At 40.3% G+C, this 25,039-nt stretch overlaps 1 protein-coding gene across 3 annotated transcripts in view; it reads right to left on the reverse strand.

Annotated features, from left to right (window-relative positions):
- snu (snustorr) overlaps positions 1 to 25,039 on the reverse strand; it is a 31,225-nt gene that overhangs the window by 3,279 nt on the left and 2,907 nt on the right. For 2 of the 3 annotated variants that reach the window (XM_065483371.1, XM_065483370.1), the window contains exons 2-9: positions 5,680 to 5,895; positions 3,355 to 3,669; positions 2,421 to 2,622; positions 2,074 to 2,370; positions 1,855 to 2,015; positions 481 to 866; positions 304 to 419; positions 169 to 239 (exon numbers count right to left, since the gene is read on the reverse strand). In XM_065483371.1, coding sequence (XP_065339443.1) covers positions 169 to 239; positions 304 to 419; positions 481 to 866; positions 1,855 to 2,015; positions 2,074 to 2,370; positions 2,421 to 2,622; positions 3,355 to 3,669; positions 5,680 to 5,895 — 1,764 coding nt within the window. Of the gene's footprint in view, positions 1 to 168; positions 240 to 303; positions 420 to 480; positions 867 to 1,854; positions 2,016 to 2,073; positions 2,371 to 2,420; positions 2,623 to 3,354; positions 3,670 to 5,679; positions 5,896 to 8,210; positions 8,364 to 25,039 lie in introns of those variants that run through there. The other variant, XM_065483372.1, reaches the window with a different exon arrangement.

Consider the following 25,039-nt stretch of genomic DNA (forward strand, 5'->3'; position numbering starts at 1 on the left):
TAAGGTCTCAAAGTTTTTAAAAATTGTCCCGAAAAAACACGTAAAAGTAAAAATACAATTTTAAACGCAATCTAGTAATAATTTTACCAACTTTGGCCTTTGACACGCGACATTTTATAAAAAAGGCAATTTTAAACATAAAAATATCGATAAAAACGGATAACTTACGTCAAGATGACACCAGGAGCGACAAAGTCGGTGAAACTGGGGTCAGTGCTGCCATAAATGGGCTCCCTGAACTGCGGATTGAACAGAAAATTAGTTTTGATCTGTTTCATCAGTTTGTGAAAAAGCAAAACTCACTTGAATGGGCACGTCAGCCAGCTTGGGATTCTGGTCGCAAGCGGACAGAAGGCTTTGAGCAAAGTCTCGGTAGGAAAACTGCAAGTCTCGGTTCAGCATCAGTCCAATTTGTTGATCTGCAAGAAAAATTTGGTTAAAAAAGGCCGTCGAATATAGAATTTTCCAGAAAGAACTCACTGGACATGTCGAGCCAGACGCGAATTTCACTCTGGTCGAGCGTTTCCTCGTCGGCCTCCTTTCCGAGCACCATTCGCGCGACCAGGGCGTCAGTGAAGTTCTCGGTGAAGTACAGGGCGCCCCAGGCGTCGCCTACGCGGACCGCCTCGAGCGCCGTCTCCGGGTCAGGGTAATAAACCTGCACTATCGAGTTGTTGTTCAAGTGTTGTAAGTAGCGACATCCTAAATCGACAAAGTTGCAGCCCTCCATGGGTAGACACTCGCGTTGCGTTCCGTTGAATTCGTGGTTGACAATGGCCATTTTGAGTCCGGTTGGGTCGCGTCCGATCGCCAGGCAGAAGAGAATGACTTGCATCACTGGCAGCGCGAAAATGAACAGCATCACGCTGCAGGAGAAAAATTTATTACAAATAATTTATTTGTCCAGTGACTTTGCTATATCTGGCGATTGGGGAAAATATTCAACAAACCCAACGGAAAATCAACGCGGAATTTATCTGGGAACATTTTGAGACTAAATACGAGAAAATCCGATCAAAATCCTAGGAGGAGTAGGTTTTTGAACTTTAAAAAACGTGATTTTTGCACCTTTATCCCAAAATCCCTAAAATTCGCCATTTTTTCCGCAAGGAGCCCATTAACGGTTACCGCACCTGTTCCATCACATGCGTAGGTCCAACGCCGATCTGGAAACCAATTTTGAGATTTTTCGCGCCCATAGAAAAATTAAAATTAATTTTTTTCGGTTTTTTCGGATTTGCATGTGCATGCGGGCGAAAATGGTTTTATTTTTCTTAAAATTCGGCTGTTGGTCCGATCACGGACCACGACCCCTCATCGGACAGGTCTCGGGAAGGGCTTTAATCTCCGGTACCATAGTGACCTTTTTCAGGGTACCCCGACCTGAGATCCGCTCCGATGCAAAAAAAATATTGGAATTTTCTGGTAAAATGCGGGTTTTTACCTGGTCACAAAAACCAAGCGTCGCGGGAAAAATTAAAGTACCTTTCCCGGAAAATCAGGGTGAAATTATTAGAAACCGCCGCGGAGTTCACAAAATCGTGAATATCTCGAGTTCTATTAAAGCTAGAACCTTAACTTTGGTCTTAAAATGCGTCTTTAGATGGGAAAATTTTCCCTTTGTGTTTGTTACACGCCCAGAAATTTTTACGATGGAGATACCAACAGTTTTCAAGAAAATAAGGGTCAAATTTTGAAAAATCGTCATTTTCCGAGTCCGGTTAATATTAAAAAATTAGAAATCGGATTGTTTTGACGGAGGAAACCTGCAAACAGGTCATTTAAATAGTTTAAAATTCTAACCCTGGTGTCAGGGTAAAAAAATAACATTTTTAAAAATTTTCGTCCACTCACCCGACATTTCGCCACATTCTGAGGAAGTTCTTCTGCAGCAGGGCTCTCATTTTGCCCTTGGTGGTGATTTTGCAGCAGTCCGAGGCGCAATCACCACAGTCATCACAGTCCAAAGCCTCTTCAATCTTAGTGGTAGCCTTCGAAGTCTTCGAGTGCAGAGTCTGGGCGTCCAAAATAAATTAAAACACCATTTCTAACCCAAAAGACAAGAACACTCACGTCCAAGTGTCCGTTGATGCTGTCCGTGATGAGCACTTCCTTGGACTGGTGGAAGTTGAGTCCGATGACTCCGCTCTCGTCAGTCACATAGACGGGGTCGTCCTTGCGGTTCCAGTTGAGCGACGCCAGCGAAATGTTGTTGGACACGTTCAGCTCGGACAGGTTGGCGCTGCTGCTGTTGCCCTGCTTGCGGCTCAGCTTGAGGAACACCTCCTCCAGGGTCGGACAGCCGTACATGGACAGCAGCACGTGCGGTGACTCCTCGGCCAATAGGCGCCCGTTGCGCATCAGGCCGATCTAAAAATATTTTAGTTAAAATAATTTAAAATATGAAATTTCGAACTGACCGTATGCGCCTGTCGCGCCTCTTCGATGTAGTGCGTCGTGATGATGACGGTCTTGTTGCCGTCCTTGGTGATCTGCACCAGGTGGTTCCAGATGCTCTGCCGAAGCAGCGGGTCCACGCCCACGGTCGGCTCGTCCAGGATCAGCAGCTCAGGGTCGTGCATCAGGGCGACGGCGAACGAGACGCGCCGCTGTTGACCGCCACTGAATCAAAATAGAACACGAAAATTAATAAACAAGCTTGTTTTGACGAGAAGATAGGCACCAGCGTTGTTTAGAAAATAAGATGCAGCTTTTATCTTTCAAGGTTTGAATTGAAAATAATTTTATTTGTTCTAGAAAAAGAGTTTGATTTTAAATGCCAATAAACGGTGTCACAATAAATAGGGAGCTGTTTATTTCCAGCATTTTTCTGCTTTCAACTATAGTTTTGGCTGTTTTTTTGCAGGAAGCTCATGTAGAAATACGGAAACATAAAAAAGTCCTTGAAGACCATCTTTGACGAAGTTTCTGAGCCCACCAATCGATTCCTGAGGGTCGAATTAGGTAAATTGAATGTTTTTTCCGTTAAAAAAGTGCAGCGCGACGTGCGAACTTTTTTTCCCGCCAAAACAATATGAATGCGAGAAGGGCGCATGCGTCAGAGCTGGTTTGAGCATTTGCAGAGAGACCGCCTGTACGAATGACTTCTTTGTCAAGCTCTGACGCATGCGCAGTTCTCGCATTCATATTGTTTTGGCGGGAAAAAAAGTTCGCACGTCGCACTTCACTTTTTTAACGGAAAAAAGATCCATTTTGCCTAATTCGACCCACAGGAATCGATTGGTGGGCTCAGAAACTTCGTAAAAGACGGTATTTAATATTTATCTAATTTTTTTCAGCCGAAAAATACCAATCAGACAATTTTTTAGTTCATTTCGGTATCTAAATTCTCACCTGAGGTTTTTGACGAGCCGGTTTTGGCTGGGCAGGTCCAAGAAGTTGAGGAGGAACTGCAGGCGCTCCATGATCTCGCTCGAGTCCATGCCGAAGATCCAGCCAAAGTACATCATGGTCTCCTTGATGGTGAACTCGCCGTAGAGGGCGATCTCCTGCGGCATGTATCCCACCCTCTTGCCGGGGATGCCGCTGCCCCTGGAGCCGGGCTTGCCGCCCAACACCCAGATTTCGCCGGTGTTGAGGCGCCGCCGGCCCACGATGCACGAGAGCAACGTCGTCTTGCCGCAGCCACTCGCACCCAGCAGACCGTAACTGAAATTCATTTGTGCGTGGTTAGAAACTTGGCTAGATGGAATAAAGAGGCACACAAAAAACTAAAATTAATCGATGGAAATAAGAATTTTAACCTTCGAAATTGGGATCAATCTCTAGACTTCTGTGCAGGGTCACATTTGCTTTCATTTCTGGTTTTTACCGGTCAATTTTTACCCTTCTCCTGCGCAAGCATTGAATTTATTCCATATTTCCCGTGTGAAAATCTCAAATTAAAAAAATGGAGTGGTCAAAATTTCCTCTACTGTGCAGATTTTTTCTTTTAAATTGCCATTTTCTGCGTAAATTTCTCTCTGAAAATATTTTTAATCTCACCACCATTTAGAACTATGCATTTAAATTAATTGCAAAATAATAAAAAAAAATCCGGAATTACAATTTTTTTAATTTTTCAAGGGGGTTGAAATATAGCACTTTGGGGTTTTGCACCCCCTAAATCCCTCAGCTAGTTAGGGTATGTTGAGAAGAGTCCAACGGTGGGTAGTTTTTGTAATTGTGATGGTTAGAACCCGAGATTTGGAAGTGCAAAGAACACAAAAAACTCGAAAAAAATAGCACATTTTTCACATTTCGTTAATTTTGCACCTCCAAATCTCGGCTTCTAAGCATTGCAATTGCAAAAGCTACCCACCGTTGGACTCATCTCAACTTCCTCTGAGTAGCTAAAGGGTTTAGGGGTGTTTGATCTCCACCCCTAAGTTATCATACAGCTTGAAAGATATGCAATAGAGCGCGGCGCCATGGACGGTGATCGCTTTTTTTCAAAATTGTTGCAATGGGGTTGAAAGGGGATGGGGGTAAGCACCCTCAAAACCCATTAGCTGCTCAGAAAAGAATGAGACAAGTCCAACGGTGGGTAATTTTTGCAATTGTGATGCTTAGAACCCGAGATTTGGGAGTTTGAAACATGTGAAAAACGCGAAAAAATAAGAAAAAAAATCGCGTTTTCGAGTTTTGAAGTGGAATTTCTCGAAATAAAAAGAGGACACCTCTCTAAAATTTCCACACAAGTTCTAACATTTCATGTGCAAGAAATTAAATTTTTAATTTTTCCCCTGTGAAAATCTAAAATGAGCAAATAATTAGAAAATTATTGAAAACTTCAGGTGCAAACATTGCCCGCAAGAAACTAGTGCGACGTTTTACAGATTTAACAATTAAAAATAATATTTTTAATTTTAAAAAATTCCCCTCTAACAGTTTGAAACCAGGAAATTAACTAAAGAGTGTCCTACTTAATGTAAGTCGAACAGCGAATTGCCTAAATATTTTTGTGTGCGTTCCGGTTTATAATTTAATTATTTAGTTAGCATGTTGGGTGCTGGCGGAAGAACACGCGGAGTTGAGCAACGCGCGCATTTCATCTGACAGAATAAGGCAGGAATCCTTCCTGAGTCAGGTGGCTGCCTGCCTGTGAGGCATGTGACAAAACGGTGGCAATTTTGCTTCGATTACCTAAGCGGCGGGTTACGTGGCGCATCTCTTTCGCATTTCTTTCGCTCGCGGCCGGGGCCACTTTCTCTGCATTGCCAACTGTTATATTATATATTTATTTATATATTTTTGTGCCGTGCTGGTATTGCACACACACCTTGCTTTACACGCCTCGCGGTTCATTTATATTTTATGCCTCCGCGCCTTTCGGCCAGATAATACAGAAATTCGAGAATAAAAAGGTTCAGTCAGGCATTAACTGTGATAAGTCACAAATATTTTAAAACAACAACTCTGTCTGCGGGAACGTGTTCTAGGATTTGAGTGAGCTGAAATTCCGTGTATTATCAGAATTTCTCTGGCGCAAATTCAAAACAAATTAACAAGCAGTTAATTTCAAAATTTTAGCATTTTTCGCTCCCGAAAAAAATCAAGGTTTGCAGCCCAGAAATCGGCTGGATGGTCCAGACGGGGTCAGCAACCTTGGGGCGGATAAAAATAATGATTTCGGACGAGGCCACGTGCCCTGACGCAATAGGAGGGAAAAGTACTCACATGGTGCCCTTGGCGACGGTCATGTTGAGGTTGCTGAGGACCACGTTGGGTTTCTTATTCGAGCCGTAGTGCTTGAACGCGTGGCGCACGCACACCGCGTTCTGCCGCCTGTTCCACGCGGCGCTCAGGGTGCGCGTCTGCAGGTGGTTGGCGCCGCCGTTCGACGTCTCGGTCGCCACCAAATCGGGCTCCGTCGTCGGCGGCATCGTGCCCTCGCTGTCAACACAAAGAAAATGTTAATTAATAATTTATATTTCAAGCGGTGGTAAAATTCTTAAATTTGTTTCCGCCATTTTGGTAAAATGGCGTCGAATGCTATTGTTTTTACCGAAAAAGTGCTCCTAAATAAATATTCTTAATTCTTTCGTCATTTTTCCTCTTTTACATGAATGTATAAAATAATTAAAAGCCTTTTGCAACGCAGACTGTTGTTAATAATAGCCGGCGATGAGTTTCTTCTCCTGTGTTACTCAATAAGTCATTTTAATTCGTCTGCTGAGGCACGTCAAGCCTCGTGCATTCTGATATTATGAAACCGAGTCTGTGCTACAGAACGAAAAGTAATTATTACCGCACTCGGCTTCCTCTCGTTGCAACGAGAGAATTTTCCAATCGAACAACCGCCTGTTGGTTCGTTCGAAGGATTCTGGCGAAATTTAGAGAGTTTCTTTTTTTTCTGTCTGCGTCCGACCTTGGCCAAACCCCGGATTCGGCGTTTCATCGTGGCGGGTACCGCAAAAGCATGAATAATGGTTTCTTGTTTCCATTTGCAGGCGAGTCAAGTTCGCCGATTTCAATGCCAAAACGCAGGCGACGAATTTTGGCGAAATTCTTGCTTGTTTGCGACGTTCGGTGCCGAGGCGACACCGAACAATTCGCAACAAGGTTATAATTGAGAAAAGTCTCCCGTTATACGCTTTGCATAATATTGAGTCCAATCTCGTTTGAGGAATTAATTCACATGTTCCTGATAAAAAATTATAAATATTTCTGCTCGAATAATTCATAGAAAATAAGATTCCGCGGCCTTGCTGCGTTTTAGCACGGAGAGCTTTGCCTATTCACTTCTATTCACATTTTTCTCAGGCCTTGATTCTTTCCCCTCGGGTTTGTGCGGTCGCTCAGGTGGGAATTTCCCGTCGTTTGCAAAGAAAATCGGATTTTCTGATGACGAATCATAGAAAATACCCATTCGACACCTCATTATTTACTCAAGGCTGCGATTGTGCAGAGAAAGAAATTAGATCTCATAACCAAATTATTTCGAAGAAGGCAATTAAGTTGAAACTGAATATATATATGCACTTTGGTGTCGGATCGAGTTGTTGGTTATTACACCTGTGCGCTCGCTCGCTCGCTGGCTGACGTCTCGAGAAAACGCGGCACAAGGTCGAGACAAAGCCGACTGGTTTGCTGCTTTGCTCGCTGACTCGCTCGAGAATAATAATAATACACACACACACACGAGACGAGTTTTCAGATCAGAAAAGCGCACTGTGCAAGTAAGTGTCATTATTATCGGCCTCCATCAGCTCGCGTTTTTGTGTCAGGAAATAAAAAACGACGGCGCCTTTCCCAACAAACCAACAAATCGGAGTCAATATTGGTCATTGTTGCGATGTGTGCGCGTGATGGAATGGATTGACAATAACACCAGTGACACAATTATGGAATTTATGTTTTCCCTGTGAGCTGGCAGGTTTTGTTTATCGTGAAAACGAGAGCGTTTATTTTCCGCCAACGGAATGACGTGCAAGAAAAAGCCCAAGGACGAAACAATTCAAAATTAATGCTTCGCCAGCTGAAAACTGACCTACAAACCCCGGCGTAATTTATTTTAAACTAAGGCAGCGTCAATTTTCATAATATGAAAACGAAACCTTTAATTTAGAGTGGTAAAAATTATTTTTTAACCGTAGAAATTTAATTTTAATGAATTTCCGCTGAAATTTCAGACTCAATCCTGCTAATTGTGAATTCTTCAGTTAATTTTCTTTCTTTTGACGTGCTGAAAACCAAAATCAGTACAGCTATTCGCCGTAGAAGCGTTGGAAAAGATTTTTTTTAAATCAATAAATAGTTTTTCACGATTCTACGGTGATTGGCTCAACCGATTTTGGTTTTCAGCACGTCAAAAGAAAGAAAATCAACTAAAAAATGCACAGTAGCAGGATTGAGTCTGAAATTGCAGTGGAAATAATTTAAAACTGAATTTATTACCAAAGTATACGGTGGCGCCATCTGTTAATTCACGCAACTGGCGAATTTTTCGTAAAATTAAGTTAATTTTTAGTTTTAAAAATTTAAATATTTTCCCTCGGATGAAATTCAACGGAAAACCCCGGCGATTTCGGTGCGTTTTGAGCCGTGGATCGAGTATACGCATAAATAAAAACGGCACTTCTTGAGTGTGTGTGTGTAAGTATTACATCACAGCATTCACTTTCACTTTCTAGCACACAACGCTGGCTCGAGACGGTCGTTCAATCCGTTGGTTGGTCTGTCTTTCTTCGGCGTTTTTTGATACTCACTAAATCTTCATTGTGATCCTGGGCTTGCGGGAAGGGCTGCGCTTGAGGACTGCGGTTCTTCTCTCAGGGTCGTAACTACGCGACTAACAAGGGTGTCTCTTTCTTTGGCACTTTGGTTATTGTTGCACTCGAGTCATGACTGCATGCGGCGCGCACTGTGTCTCCAACGCAGCGGTTTCCTTCACTGACTGGGTCAGCTCGCAGACTGTGCACACCTCCGACGCCCTTCTCCCACTGCCCTTTCCACCTGCTGCAAACCCATCCATCCACCCGCTCGCTCGCAATCGCAATAATTCACACATTCCGCCTCTTCCTCCACCTTTCTTCCATTCGATTACAATGCATCAATATATACTCGACGCACGAGTGCTCACTCTCGAAAAAACAAATTTATTGGCTAAATATTGATTCAATATGTATGAAATTTCGCAAGAAAAATGGGAGATAATTTATTTTATATGCAAATGGCGTGCGGTTTAATTCAACAAATAATTTTTGTTTGTTGTTTTTTAGGATAAAACGACGCAATTTATATTGCAACACTGGTTCTCGTGAATTTATTTAATTTTTGTATCAGGTTTGCATGAATTTTGTTGTTTGTTAACAGTTTTAAAGCGCTGTTTTTATTCTTTTGCTGGTATTTAAATCATTTAGGGATTTTATTGTTTTTGTTGGCCATTAAAAATAAAAAAAACACGAGAGAAAATGTTTATTTAGACATTTTAATTACTAGGGGGGATTAATTTTATTTTAGATGAAATTTAAAAATTTAAATTATGTCTCAGCCATGTAATAAAAAAATTTGAACATTTAAATTAAGCCAACGGTCTTTTTCCAGTGGAATTTAAAGTGAAGAACAAGTAAATTCAGCAAAATTTAAGTCATGCACTTAAAGATTTGGGAGGACTTTAAGTTGGTCTTTACAAGCCTTTTTTGCATTGTTGACTATTGAAAGTAGTTCATTGTTTGTTAAATTTACCAACAGTTAAAGTGGAATAATACAGGGCAACAGTTTAAAATTATTTGAATTGTTGGATGCCATAAACAATTTGTTCGACAATTTGAAATAATAAAAAAGGACCTTCCTTCAGTAAAAAATCAAATTTTGCCAATTTTGTCCGAAATTTTGAGTGTTTGAACATATTTTCTTGGCATATTCCGATTCCTCTCGCCGAGATCTGTCCAACGGTGAATGCCACTTATTGGGGAAACTCTTGATTTTGAAATTAAATCGGATTTCAAGTAAGGAGACAGCCATTACCATTTGAAAACAACGCTAACTTTCCAGCCAATTTTCTCAAAAAATTGCAGTGCTTCTTAGGTCAATTTAGGCTTTAACTGAATTTATACATTGGCAACAAGCATTTTCCAGGCTTTTGCAGTATCATTCCTCTTTAATTGAAGTTGTTTTCGCTTGATTTCAATCCCTCTCGTCGCGAATTTTGAGGAAAATTTCCCTAAATTATGAAGTAAGTCATTTCATTTTTTATAAAACGTTTTAAATTTCGCCGACGCCACCACGGAATTTTTTAAATTTATTTTAATTAAAAAAATATATCGATAAATTCATCCTCCTCGATATTTTTAAGGCTACGTCCTTTTCCTTTGTTTTATTTCGTGAATGAAAGAAAGAATCGACACGCATCTTCAAGTGTCTAGTTAATTTTAAGCCGTTAACCTTTGCTCTTCAAAACGCCGCGTGTCTATTATGCATCTCTTCTTCTTTTCCATGATGTGTGACATAACAAACAGTGATGATTTTGCATCTTTGATTGTGTCTCGCGTGTCCTGAAAGGACCGCGATTGCGACACTCTGGTTTCTTTTCTCTATTTGCGCGACAGCCGCGTGCATTGTATTGTCTCCTCTGATTTCATTACCGCCGGCCGTGAACTTTGCTGAATGCAATTCGACAATAGGCCCGAATAAAGCAAGTTGCCTCATCATCCATTTTCCTCGCACGCGCTCCGCCATTGTCTGCGCAACGAACCCGCGCCTCCAATTTGGAATAATTGCAATCGAGCGCACATCAAGCAATTTTATTACTGCTGGCATCTTGCCCAGCCATCAGACAGAGACGATTTTTTTGTCTTAAATAAAAAATACATGTTTTTACCGCCAAGAATTTCTGTCCTGGTCGCGATAAGGATATAATAATTACAACTTATTATCCATCCATCATCGCTGGCATTTTATTTTATTTTTTGCCTCTGGCTTTCGGAGATTTGTATGAAGGACGCCCGAGGAAGAAAAAATTATTATTTCAGCGCTGTGGTTGGCCATTGATTTTTTGTCCGATGTTATGCAAATTGCGTGCAGATTTTTTGCCCATGATTATTGGAACACATAATTCTGGTAACCACGACGTCAACATCCGAGTGTTTTTTAATTTTTTTAAACTCCACCGCCGCGTTTCTCAATCGTCAAATCGCGAGTTGATTGTCTCCTACAGTGTGCCCTTGACAGGGTAACAAGACAAGAAGTGCGACTCGACAGGTACAGCCAGGGTCAGAGTTGGAAGGAAATAGTTGAATTCCTTCCAACAGTGGCAGATTCTCTCTTCGATACTCGTCTAAGCTACTGCTGTTTACTGTCGCGAATGGAAATAGAAGCAGCAGGTTTGTGCAAGGACACTTCCTGAAGCTCTGCCCTCGCGTGCTTTGCTGTGCGACCAGATCGAACGGAGCTCGAGAGATGCGCCGTTTGCACAGCATAATTATGCTTTTTATATTGTAATTAAAATAATGCTGGAGCTAATTAAACGTTTTTGGACAAAAATAGCCCAAGGTTTCAATCACCGAGGGTCAGATTCGCGCAGGAATGGCGTCGTTTGGCGTTCAGTGACTTCGAACAAAGAAATAAAATATTAAAGAACGTCTTTGATGAAGTTTCCGAGCACACCAATCGATTCCTGAGGGTCGAATAAGGCAAAGTGGATGTTTTTTTCCGTTAAAAAAGTGCAGGGCAACTTGCGAACTTTTTTTCCCGCCAAAACAAAACGAATGCAAGAAGTGCGCATGCGTCAGAGCTTGACAAAGAAGCCATTCGTACAGGCGGTCTCTCTGCAAGTGCTCAAACCGGCTCTGACGCATGCTCACCTCTTGCATTCATATTATTTTGGCGGGAAAAAAATTCGCACGACAAACTGGACGTTTTTAACGGAAAAAACATCCATTTAACATAATTCAACCCTCAGGAATCGATTGGTGGGCTCAGAAACTTCGTCAAAGAACGTTTTAAACTATTTTTCGGTCATTTCCCTTTCAATGTAGTTCAAATCAATTACACGCATATAAAGCGCATAAGTGGAAAACATTGGAAATTTAATAGAAGCAATTTGCGCTGCAGCAGAAAACAACGTAATTATTTTAATCGTTCTCACAAGTCAGCAACAGAAGCAGCAAACGGCTTTCGTGCATCTCAAGTGCACTCGTTTGACATTTTATGCATTAATAAAGTGTAAACGCAAAGGTCAGCGCGTGTATTTTGGTATTAGTTAGCTGCTATGAATTTCCTGAAGCCTTTCACTCTCGCGATTGTTTCAATCAGTCGTTTGTTACGGAAATGATCTCGAATACACAGCACAAATAGTATTATCTCGCCTTTCTCTCCATGACCGCAACGAGAATCTGCGTGCGAATTGGTTCATCTCACTAATTTCTGCCAGGCGAAATGCCAAAATAAAGGTTCCCGATTTTGACACGCGCCGATTTGGCAGAGAACAATGCTTTTGCGTTGCAAAATTTGATGTGTTATATAATAATATAACATCCTTTTGTGCACCGGAGACCGGATTCGAATGGCGGGAAAATTAATCTTAAAAATAGTCTCGGCACAATGAATGTTTTTGTTGTTATTTCTTTACTATAACAGCAGATTAGCCCGGAAATTGGCGAATCAACCGTTAGATGGCACATCAGGCTAATGGAAATGTAACAAAATACGCGGGAATGAAATTATTAGGTCGGCACGCCCCTTTTTCGACGCTTCTGATTGGCCGCTGGACTGTCTCCTGATTGGCCTCCATTATTTCGACGCCATTTTGACTTCTGACCGGCGGGAAACCAACACAGATCGCAAACCGGACCCGGTGGGAATTGCGACTGCGCAGAAGGTTTTATTTTGGGTCACGCATGCGCAGTGATGAATTTCGGCCTTTCCGTGAGATTTTGAAGTGATCTAAACATACTGCGCATGCTTAAGATGCGCACAAGTTTACTGCGCAGCTTCAAAATGGGTGAATATTAAAACAACTATAAATTTCGATGCCATATTGACTTCTGACCGGCGGGAACCAACACAGAATGCATCCCGGACCCCGTTGCTTGTGTTAAAATTAACTTAGCAATAAACTTAATTAAAAATAAAAACATTGCCACTCTCTAGGCCGCATATTAACACTCTTACAAAGCAATTCGATAATATGTGAAGGTTCAAACTATTGTTGAGGTGAAAGAATTGAGTGGCTAGAGTGTTTATATATATAGACAATAAAGTGAATAATCCTCATGAGGCAGAAAAGCCGTGTGGTAGGAAGCAGCCTTCAATTCAAGTCGGTTTCTTTGCAATGAACGTACATGCAGGCTCCGCGCGGCCGTCTTCCCACTTTGCACGCGGAGATAATATAATTGCGATTGCCAACCAAATGGCAATATAAAGCGTCATCCCAGCGTGCAGGAGAAACCTTGATTCATCTCATCGCCAGAAGTGGCAAATCTGCTTCTTCGTCATCCGCGTATGATCTGTATTTATTTCATTCTTTTCAACGCAAAATGCGGAAGAGGATTTTTCAAAGGCAACATACAACATGTAGTTTGGGGATTTTTATACTGCGTGGGAGTCTCGCGGTCAACGCCCTTCCAAACACTTCCAGAATTTTTTTAAATTAAATAATAATAAAAATTATTGAGTTTTGTAAAAGATTAAGCTGCTTGTATGTGTCTACACCATTTTGGAAAGCTCTAAAACAGTTTGAGCAGGGCATTAATTTGTCAGCAGGCGCGCTGAGACCTTGACGCGTTAAATAACAACCGGCCACCTTAAAATTAAGCTCATGATTTTTTGCTCCTTGCTTTTCGCTTGGCTCCAAACACTCCCATAAAAATTATTTCCCTGCTGGAATGTGGCTTGGAATGCATTTTAATAAATTAAGATATTTATTTTAATTCCCCAGCAGGAGCAAATTATTTTAAATTTAAGTAAATTCAGGTAGCCGTTTAAGTTTTATTATTACTGAAAGTGATTTGCATGCAGCGAAGGTCCGTTCAACGTTCGCGCGCAAAATCGAGCGTTGCATAATTTCCATCTCCTTTTCCTTTCGGAATTTCTCAAGCCGTCGTGCGTGATTGAAATGCAACAACAGCCACACTGCTGTCCCTATTCCCATAATCATGACTGTCTCTTAATTCTCCAACTGATTTCTTTATTCAAATCGAATTAGGTTTCCTTTTCCCTTTGGTTCCTTAAAACTATTGCAAAAATCGCGGCATTGTTTGCATGCCAACTGGAGCATCTCGATCGGGAGGTGGACAATAAAAAGGAAACTTCCTGCCAAAACCGATTCGAGCGCGCAGTTATTTGAGCGTGTTGCATAACATCGGCTTTTTTACGGGGAGAAAGGCCGATATTCTTATATATACTCTTCTCTCCGCTTCTCAGAGTTAAAATTCGCCGGTGTCCGAAGGAACGAACGAGACCGTTTATCCGTTTGAATGGAGCAGACAAAAGGCTTCGCCAGCCGCTCGAAAGTAGATCGAGAGACACCAAAACTTTCACTCTCTTGCGCACACACGCGAAGTTTGCCTATTATACCATCAGCCGTTTTTAATGTGTGTCGTTTTGTGTTATAATCCAACGAGCCGCGCGCGCAGAAAACTCGTTTTTCTCGCGCCGCGAGTCAGCTGACCGACCGACTACCTCACTCCGCCGCAGTAGCTACCACAATTGAATCTGAAGAAAAATATTGTATGCATAAACTTAAACGATGACTGATTGGCAAATCATATGTTTCAAGAGATTTGTTAAGAACTTAAGTTCGTTTCCTCAATTTTAAATCTCATTTTAAAGTTCACTGGGGGACATTTATTATATAATTTTAGTGTCGGCCCAAAAAAACGTGTCTTTAACTCTCCGGCGCCATTAAAGCTGGACATTAATGTTTAAAAGTATATTATAGCGGCTCACGCACAAGCCAGCGCTGCTCGAGAGTGAAAAAGACTTTCGCTAAATGGGTCAATGTCGGCGGCGTCACTGTATCAAGAAAAGACGCAGTCAAGGATCTCCGCCTCCCAAATTTCGTGTGTGTGTGTGTGTGCTCTCCGCCCTGACGCTCGATCGCATGATGCTCGCACATCCGACTAAAGAAAGGTCTAACTGATTAGAGCCCTCGAAAATGGCCTTTCCAAATCGCTTTCTCAATAAACAAGAGGAAATTTTTAATTTAATTAGGCACAAAATTAGATTTTTAATTTAAAAGGTAAATTTAATTTTCCTGGATTGCTTCCTGCTCTCCAGAGCATTTAAAGGCCGTCTTTGACAAAGTTTCTGAGCCCACCAATCGATTCCTGAGGGTCGAATTAGGTAAAATTGAAGTTTTTTCCGTTAAAAACGTCCAGCGCGATGCGCGAACTTTTTTCCCGCCAAATCAATTTGAATGCGAGAAGTGCGCATGCGTGAGAGCTGGTTTGAGCACTTGCAGAGAGACCATGACTTCTTTGTCAAGCTCTGACGCATGCGCACTTCTCGCATTCATATTGTTTTGGCGGGAAAAAAAGTTCGCACGTCGCGCTGGACATTTTGAACGGAAAAAACATCCACTATACCTAATTCGAGCCTCAGGAATCGATTGGTGGGCTCGGAAACTTCATCAAAGACGTTCTTTAAATAGAAATCCTTGATTTTATATAAATTTTTTCCGTTAATTTTTAAGAGAGACTTGAATGACTGCAATGCAAATATCCCCAATTTGAGATTCCTTTCGAATTGAGCGATTCAGTGGTGACATAGAGCACTGGAGTGAAAGTGATGGCGCTGCAGAGCGCGCGAGTGAGTGAGTAATCGAGCGCTCGCTCCCCTTCCATTTCCATAGAGTCTCTTTCTTCAGTCGTCAATTACAAATAACGCGTGTGGATGCTTAAAACGCCGTGCTGCTTGCTTGCTGCTACACAAGGAAGTGAAAAATAAATTTCCCCTCAATTTTTCGCTCCTTTTCTAGGTCACTGGGTTTCACTACTAGGTCACGCACCCGACGCCAAAGCAAACAGATCTATGCAATAATTGTGCTTCCAATTAGAAATTCAGTAGCAAAAACGACGCACTGTGTAAGAGTTGGCGCTGACTGTGAGGGAAAAATAAGGGAGGAAAAATATTATTTGGAAAACAATTGGGGAAAAGTTGCCTATTTTATTTCCTTAAATTAAAATTCATTTTTTTGTTTTGAATGAAAATTTTTCGGCGATTGGATTGTGACGTAAATTTATATAATTTTTTACTGAGGTAGATATTAAAAAGCTTTTGTGCGTCACACGCAGAACAGGAAACGAGATGTTGCTCCGCTCGTTGGCCAATGTTAGCACAAAACAGGATAGAAGATTAATTGCAAAATAAGCTTAACATGGCGCTGCGAAATTATAACAGCTGACGAGTTTTAAAGTGGATTGCTAGACTAGGGCAATAATTTAAAATAATTTGAATTTTTGGATGCAATGAACAATTTTTTTTTAAAATTAAAAAAGGAACTTCCTTCAATAAAAATTCAAATTTTTAAAATTTTCTCCAAATTTCCAGCGCTTGGGTACATTATCTAGGCAGATTTCGATTCCTCGTCGTCGAGATCTGTCCAAAAGCGTGTGAAATAAAATGGGATATCAAGTAGGGAGACAGATGCTAACTTTCCAGCCTTTTTATAACAAATTTACAGCGCTATTTAAATCAATTTTGGCTTTAAATGAATCCTAAGGGATGAGTTCATGCATTAGCAACAAACATTTCCAGGATTTTGCAGTAGATATCCTATTTAAACTAGCCAAAACTGTTCGCAAAATATCTCATTCATTTGAAAAATCCTAATTCACGAGCAGAAGAGAAACCACATTCCTTACAGAGCGGATTTTGGGTGTTCGCGCAATTAATTAGCATTTTTCTCGATTGTGCCGGCGTTACACCATCGGGAGCAGACTGGCAGAGTGCGTCCCGCGATGAATTTTAATTGGCGGCGCATAGCAACACACGCGTAATTTGAGCAGCGTCGGGAGTCGGGATGCAGCCGCCGCCAAAAGGTGAATGAATCACTCGCTCGCTCGCACGAGACCAACGCGACGCGAGAATTGGGTCGGAAAGCGTGTGCCAAAGCCTACTTCTATCTGCGTGTCGTAATTAGTCCGATCCTGCGTCCACGCGACCAGAATCGAGAATCACAAATGGAAAACAAAAGTGTGTGTGTTTCTTTATTATTCGTCGGGTGCATTTCCAAGCAAGACGATCGGCCTTGGAACAATTTGGATGCGTTCCAGCTCTCGTATATTTCAAATATGTGTGTTCGTGTGTGTGTGTGTGTTTGTGTGCATGAGAAATGAGAAATATATAGGTTTCACGTGCGCGGCGAATTCTTGGCGCCAGACTCAACAAAAGGTGTTTGAACATTACATGTTTTCAGATAATCTATGCCATTGTTTATTGTTTCTTATTACAAAATGGAGAATCTTATGAAGCAAACGCGGCTGGAAACATTACAAATTCCTGCCAAATTGACAATTAGACTTAGTAGACGATCGACTATTGCGGCTGGGATCATCAAATGCAATTTTTAACCATTTAAGCTAAACTTAAAACCGTTTAAATTGACTCAAAACATGTAGATAAGTGCATGGTTTTGCTTCGATAGTAGAAATTTTTGCTACAGTTTAAATTTTTAAGGAAATTTTTCATGTAAAGTCAGACGTCCCTTCATCCCTTCCACTAACCACCCCTTTAATAATATTCCCAAATCAAAATGAAAAAAAGTTAAATATTTGGCATTTTAAATTATTCATTTCGTTAATTTTGCACCTCTAAATCTCGGGTTTTAAGCATCACAATTGCAAAAACTACCCACCGTTGGACTCATCTCAATCCCTTCTGAGTAGCTAAAGGGTTTAGGGGTGTTTGCTCTCCTCCCCTAGGTTGCCATACAGCTTTAAAAATGCAACAATGAGCAGCAGGAACGGTGGTCGCTTTTTTCAAAATTGCAGCAATGGGGATAAAAGGGGATGGGGTTAAGCATTTTAGTTTAAAAAAGGAAAAACTAAATAATATGCTTATTTTTTTCTGTAGAAAATTTAATTTGATTTGCTTTAATGAATAGTTTTGCGTGCAAATTTTCTCAAATAAATTTCATTTCCTATTTCCTAGATTTGTTGATGCCTTGAATAATATCTTTATTCTTTTTGGAGATTAAAGAGACACCAATCCAGAACCACTTTCTTACTCAAGCAAATTTCCCCTGATTGTGAGTCACTCTGTGACTATTAAGAAATTCATGGTCAGATATTCCTCAACTTAATTTCTTTTTTTATTAACTATGCAATAAGCGACCTTATTTAAACAGCCCTTTTTGTAAGTAATGTGTCAATTATTCTGTCTGTTAAATGCGGTTTAAAGGGTTCGTGACGAGGGTTCGCCAATTTTCAATTCATTTTTTCGAATTTAACGCTCAAAAAGTCAGAAATTTTATTTTATTTTATTATCCTTCATGAGAAAAACCGCAAAAATTTTTGTTGCAAAGCAGTGGGATTTTTTTCCGAAATATGTGGTCACCTTGAACATTTTTTGAAGTGTTTCTCCTGCTACAAAATTGGCAAACACATGCGGAAACGATCAAGATTGTATTTATTTTTTTTTGTTTCCCGCGCATTGAAAGAAAAACAGCGCAGGCACTATATGCTTTCATTGATATCTGCGTGTGTATTTTTATTTGTGTCGTCGGCGATCAGAATGAGAAGAGTTTGTCTGCGCGCGATGCGTGCGGTGTGTGTGTGTGTGTAATAGAGAAAGTACCGCGTGTGTGCACGCCTTGTTGGTGGTCAGCCCTCTGCTCTGCTCCGCACACACACAATCGGTTCGTGCGTCCGCGCGCGGTCGGTCATAATCCAATTATATACATATGTATTCGTATATACGCACGCACTCGGTGGCGAAATCATTGTTGCGGGCGCTAATTAGTGCAAGGGCGTTTATCTAATCGGGCAGGCAGAAGACACTCCGCTCCGCTCGGCGACCTGACCGGAAACTTGGCTCGAGATTGTTAAATGGGTCATGCTAGCTGTGCAAATCAATTTGCTGTGAGTGTGAGGAATGTGTCAATGCAGTGTGCACGTAATAAATTTTGATATATATGAAAGCAGGGAAAGGAGGAAATTAATCTGAGAAAAAAGGGAATGTGATAAAGAGCCGTTAATTTTAGATAATATTTTTCTCACCTTCCAATCGTCATTGGGCCACCAAATCAGGATAAATCAAGCAGTTTTAAGACATTTTTAACCATTTATTTACTGAAAATTCGAGAAAAATGTACATTTCAAGTGAATGTTTTCCTAATTTACTTTTTTGGCCGGGTTTTACATCTGAAGTTTTTGTTTAGATGAAAAATTAACTTTCGTCCGAATTTACAACTGCGTCATATTTGTTTAAATAAATTCAGCTCCTCTAAATTAATTAATAAAAAGGGCTGTTATTTTTAGACCAAATAATAGCCGACCATTTTAAACTGCTTTTCACAGGGTTGCATTTTTTTCACGACTGGCCACTGATTATTACCACTCAATTTTTACCAATTTCTTGCGCAAGAAATGATTTTTTCCATTTTTTCCTTGTGAAAATCTAATAAGTTTGCGATCGTAGTGGCCAAATTTTCCTCTGCTGTGCCGATTTTTTCTTTTAAATTGCCTCAATTTATCCAAAATTTCCTCTCTGACAATTTTTCAAGTCGAGGTTAGTAGCAAATAATAAGAAAATTATTTATAAGTGCCTACAAGAAACTAATAAACATTGAAAGAAACCGGTCTTTGCCACTGCACTGCATTTTTTTTTATTTTCCAACTCTGGTTTTTCAAGCAACTTAGTCAGCTTTAGAGGGTTTGAAACCGCGGTTTTTCAGGAAGTGTTTCTGTCCAAATTTAGCATTTTTATAGAAAAATCTTACATTTTTGTCAAAATGCCAAGCTGCCTGCACTAAAAAATAAGAACAACGGAATCAAGGAGGGCTTTTCATTCAATTTCGAGAGTAATTTAATCTTTTCAATCATGCCTGAACCTCAATTGGACTTTTTTCAAACTTCTTTACATTTATAACTAAAAAAACGAACGAGACGTGAATTTTTCAGGTTGCAAAAATGTGTGAAAAATATTCTTAGCTGGTAAAAGGAAATGAGAACTGTCTGAAACATTCAGAACATAAATAAGGGCAGTTATTAAGACAGTTTTTCAACAGGTCTAATCTTATCTCGTCAGTGAAAATCCCGTTTTGACTGAAAGTAATTAAAAAATATTTTTACTGGACAAAAAAATCCACGAGAAAAATTTCAGAGCGTGAAGTGGAAAATTTATGCCTTATTTTCTCTGCGTTTTAGCCAATTTAGATGGATTTAAAAGCCATTTAGACTCTTTAAAATGGTTTTGACAGCTTCAGACGATTTTAAATATGGTTCGAATGGCATAAATTCACATGATTCGTGCTCACTTCATAATCCCGCAACGATTGGAAGCTCAGAGAAAATTCGACCGTCTAGAATTAACTCTCAATTTTAACAAACAACGGAATTAATTTTTTTACAGATAGGAAATTCCTAAAAATTGCAAAAAAAATTAAAAACGTCCTGATCGATGCCATTTGACAATTTTAAAGGGCGAATATCTAGGTAAAAACGCTTAAAATTCGTCATTTTAATTAAAATTCAACATATTAGGGACCAAGACTGATTTCCTTTTAATTTTCATCAATTTGTTAACCTTTTAAAGAACCCTCAAAGTTGAAAGTATTTAAAATTTCCAAGAATAAGAAACCAACGAGTTCAATTTGCATAAATTAACACGCGCTCACTCATTCGCAAGAAACACTAATCCCCTTAGCAATGGACGCGCGGTGTCGCAATTAATTGTTTCTGCAGAAAGACAAAACACACACACACACACACGAAGCCGCGCGCAGTGAAAAAGCGATTTGGCCGCGAGCTGTGCTGCTGCGTTATTCAAGTTAAGGTCTTTGCGGCTGCGAGTAGGAAGTTCGCGCGCGCGCGCGCGCGCGCGCGACTTGCTTTGCAAGGTGAACCTGTCAGGGTGCGTGTGCAGCCATCGCGCGGAGCCACCTGGGGCCACCTTGGTGAACCTCCAGTTCGCGAGCGCCGCCGCCCGTGGCGCCAGCGTCCGGACTGGGCGAAGGTTGCGTCAGGTTGGAATCCAGGAACTGCTTTTTATGTGCGCTTAATCGCAGCAAGGCAGCTGCGTTGGTCGAAATTAATTTATACCACAAGATTGGGTTGCGTATAATTATGTGCCTGTGGAAACTGGAAAGTCATTTCCTTGCATGGGTGTAAACAACATCGCTTGCGAAAATCCCAGCAAATGACCAAAAAAGATTTGGAGCACAATGTGGTCGCATTAAAAAAATATTTTGCAACCAAAATGCAGACTGAATGACTTCAATAGCTTCAGAAAGGTCTTATAGAGCCGAAGGAAGCAATTTAAATATAAAATTGACTTCAGATTTGGTTTTCTTGGGGTGAAAAACATATGGAACGACACCAATGACGGTCAAATTCAGCCAAATTTAGTAATTTAACCAAAATTCACCCCCTGGGGGTAAGAGTGTATTTCAACCCCCTCAAAAACTCATAACTATTCAAAATGGATCACTTTCAGTCACCAAATCTGACCGAAAAATGCGCGAAACTAGCGTATTTTCGTTTAAAGTCTAATTTTGGGGCGAAAAAACACGTTTTTCAAAATTAAAATTAAAATTTCTCATAAAAACGTAAATATTATGCCACAATTTTTTAATATGTTTTTTCTGATTAAATGAGGCACATTTTTGCTATCTCAAAAATAAAATTTTCGTTCCCTTCGATTTGCAGGAATTTCTTAAAATCTTAAATCAAATTTTAGTGACCTTGAACTTTGACCTAGGAAGTTTATCAGCGTGGCAAAGTTGTCGGAAATTTAATGTAGATAATTTTAGACACCTTAATCATCAATTTACCTTTACTCTAACTTTAATTACAATTAATTCCCTGAAAAAATCAATTTTTTTAACCTTTTGTCAAAATTCCCCATGCAAAAATTAGTTTCAAACACCTAGCAGGAGAATTTATAAATAAATTTCGCATACGGTTCACATATACTTAGTGCGCCTTAAATAAAATAACACTGCTCAGTTCAAACGAAAGATCAAGGCAGAGACGAAACCCGGCGGCCTCGAGTGTACTGCAAATTATATACGTATTTATATTTATCTTACCCCGACAGAGAGCATTAACTCTTGCGTTGGGTTTTTCAGGTAATTAACCTGCAACAACGCCACGCGTGGCATCGCTGCAGCCTTTATTTTCCGATCTGAAGCGCGTCTCACAATCAGATCTAGAAAGAAAAATACTTCTGGGGAATTTCGATGTGCGAGATGTGCTGCTGGGATTCCCCTCACTGCTGGACTGGTTTTTTTCGGCAGATTATTTTCCAGACGAACTCGGAGACTATTATCTCAGCGTTAAAATCGTGAATTTTATTTAAAAGCCTCACTCAACCTAACGTATGCGTGCAGCTTGGGCGACATCTGAGTGCCAACAACTTATCCTCTTATTCTAACTGTTTCCTTTTTCATTCATCCAGATCTATTTTTAGAACAAAAAACACTGCTTGAAATATTTGACCAGTTTTTCTCCATTTTTAGCATTTAAAAATAATTTTAATCAAACCGGATTCAAGCGACTGGGAAAATTTAATGTTTTTTTGTTGTTATTTCTTTATTAACAGCGGATTAGCCCGGTATAATTGGCGAATCGACCGTTGGATTGCACATTAGGCTAATGGAAATGTAACAAAATACGCGGGAATTAAATTATTAGGTCGGCACGCCCCTTTTTCGACGCTTCTGATTAGTCGACTGGATTGGCCTCCATTATTTCGACGCCATATTGAATTCTGACCGGCGGGAAAACCAACACAGATCGCAACCCGGACCCCGGTGGGAATTACGACTGCGCAAAAGGTTTTAGTTTTGGTCACGCATGCGCAGTAATGATTTTCAGACTCCCTGTGAGATTTACAAGCGATTTGAACATACTGCGCATGCTTAAGATGCGCACAAGTTTACTGCGCAGCTTCAAAACCAATACAGATCGCAATTCGGACCCCGGTGATTATTTTAATCGAGTTTCGATTGATTGGTGAACTGATTGAATGGTACTGCCTGTCGGGAAAAGTAAGGAAATGATTAGTAAAAGGACTAAAATGTGCTTCCTATATTGAGTTAAATTCTCCATAACGAAAGTCTGAACGCTATTTGAGCAATGACAAACCGAACATTTCACGCCTGATTTAGTGGAGCGTGTCGTGTGTTTGTCTGCGCTAAAAACTTATACTGTTAATTGCCATCACTGCCACTGCACATTATTTTTAAACAGAGCAAAACTAGTTCACTAGTCAATTCGATTGAAAACAATTCAAAGATTTCTTCAGTCCGTTAAAGTTTAGTTAAGCAATTTACCAATGCAAATTTAAAAATCATCACTTGAAGTGTTTGAAAACAAAAATTATTTGTTTGCTTTGTTGCGAGGCGATAATTAACGCTTTGCCATTCAAGCGTCACGCAGTTACTTGCGAAACGTCCGCAGCACTTTTTGCTATCAGCGTCACAACCTGTAAAAAAATTCTCTCATTCCCGACACAAAGAACTCGCACGTTCATTTTGCGCGTCTTCTTTGACGTCAATCTAATCCCATTTATATTTTGCCTGAATCATAGCCATATTAACGATTTGCCCTTTTTACTCTCTCGCGTTACGCGGCGTGAACTGAATTTTTTAAAGTTAATATAATAAATGTCAGAGAGTGCGCATGCATTCTCTCTTGCTAGCTTCGCTTGGCAACAGACGACCTATTCCACTTCTCTGCTGAAAAGCATTATATTCCAATCCTCTTGTTTCGCAATATTTTATCAGATTCCATCCTGTTGGGAGACTTGTCGCGTCTGCCCAGGTCTCAGGTCGTTGCCTGACCCGCCAATTCGCCGCACGTGCACACCATTTGGCAGCGATTTCCATAATCTTTTCTAGCCACGCACAGTAAAAATCAGATGGAGAGGTCAGATCGATATTCTCCTCGAATATTATGAAAGAGGAAATTCGTTTTTAAATTGTTGTTAATGCGTAGGGCTGTGAAATTTAGACAAAATTTTCCAAAAACATAATTTTCTTATGCCGTGAAAAATTGTCATAGCAAAATTTGAATTGTGATGAGTCAAAAGCCAGTGAAACGACACCAAAATTTACAATTTTGGGCATTTTTTCGCAATCTGACCCTCAGGGTAAGAACCTGAGGGTCGGAATCAACCTTTGGTGGTTCAATTTCGATCCCACAGTGCGGAAAATCGATTTTTTTTTAACTAACGGCCACATTTGCTATAGTAAAAATTCAAAATTTTCAGATTTTCTCCAAAATTTCCAGCGCTTGACCACATTTTCTTGTCATATTTCGATTCTTCTGGTCCAATAGTCCATGAAACCTCTCAGGTAGACTCTTTTTTAGTGAAATAAAATCAGATTTCAAGTAAGGAGACAGTTGAAAAGCATGCTTTTAAGTCATTTTGGCTCAAGATTTAGTTTTTATTTAGAGTAAAACGTTTGTTTACATCCGCTTCAACACATTTCCTCATTTTATCATCCCGCATTGTTCGACAAGTGTAAATTTACGTCTGAAAATCTGTGGTTTATTTCGCGAGCAGGTGCGAGAATGACGTGCGGACAACAACCATGCTTCCATCTCCACATGACGCCATCGCGAGGTGACGATGCACCTTCTTCTCTTTTCCGACTGATTTTTTCATCTTTGCGCGGCTGACGTCGCAAACGAGCTAGCAAACAACAATGAGGAGGCGAGAGGAAATAATGACGCTGACTGTGCTCGGCAAATTAGACAGTTTTTGCTCCTGCCTGCGATGAGACGGCAAGGTTCGAACGCATATTCAACATTGGACCTCCAAAAATTGCAGCCAAGTCACGTCACGTAAGGCGACTTGTGCTGGAATAAAATATAATGATTACACCGCTCTTCTCGTGTGAAACGCAACTTCTTCAACTTGAGAAGAGAAATTTCCCCATTTTCATTTTGTGTAATGCTTGTGTGGCAAAATAAAGATTTTAACTTGAGGTTCAGAAAGGAGGTTAAATAAGTTGGAAATTATATGAACTGAAAATTGGATGAAATAAATTAAATTATGACCTTGCTACAGTTAAAATTCGAATTTTTTGAATTTTCTTCTAAATTTCCAGCGCTTGAGCACATTTTCTTCGCAGATTTCGATCCCTCTCGTTGAGATCTGACCAACAGCGTTTTAAACCTTTTAAGGAAACTCTTTGTTGGGAAATAAAAAAGAATTTCAAATAAGGAGACAGTCCTAAACGGTCAATTTTGGCTTCAACTGAATCCTAAAGGATTTTCCAGGCTTTTGCGGCATCAATCCACTTTAAAATTCCACTTCTCGGGAGGAAATTAACATTCTATTAATACCCATCGCTCATGGAGGGAGTTGAAAACTGGACTTTCCTCTTTGTTGAATGCATTTTTTGATTATAGTTTAGATTTATAAC

The sequence above is a fragment of the Cloeon dipterum genome, chromosome 3, assembly GCF_949628265.1.
Source record: "Cloeon dipterum chromosome 3, ieCloDipt1.1, whole genome shotgun sequence".
NCBI lineage: Eukaryota > Metazoa > Arthropoda > Insecta > Ephemeroptera > Baetidae > Cloeon > Cloeon dipterum.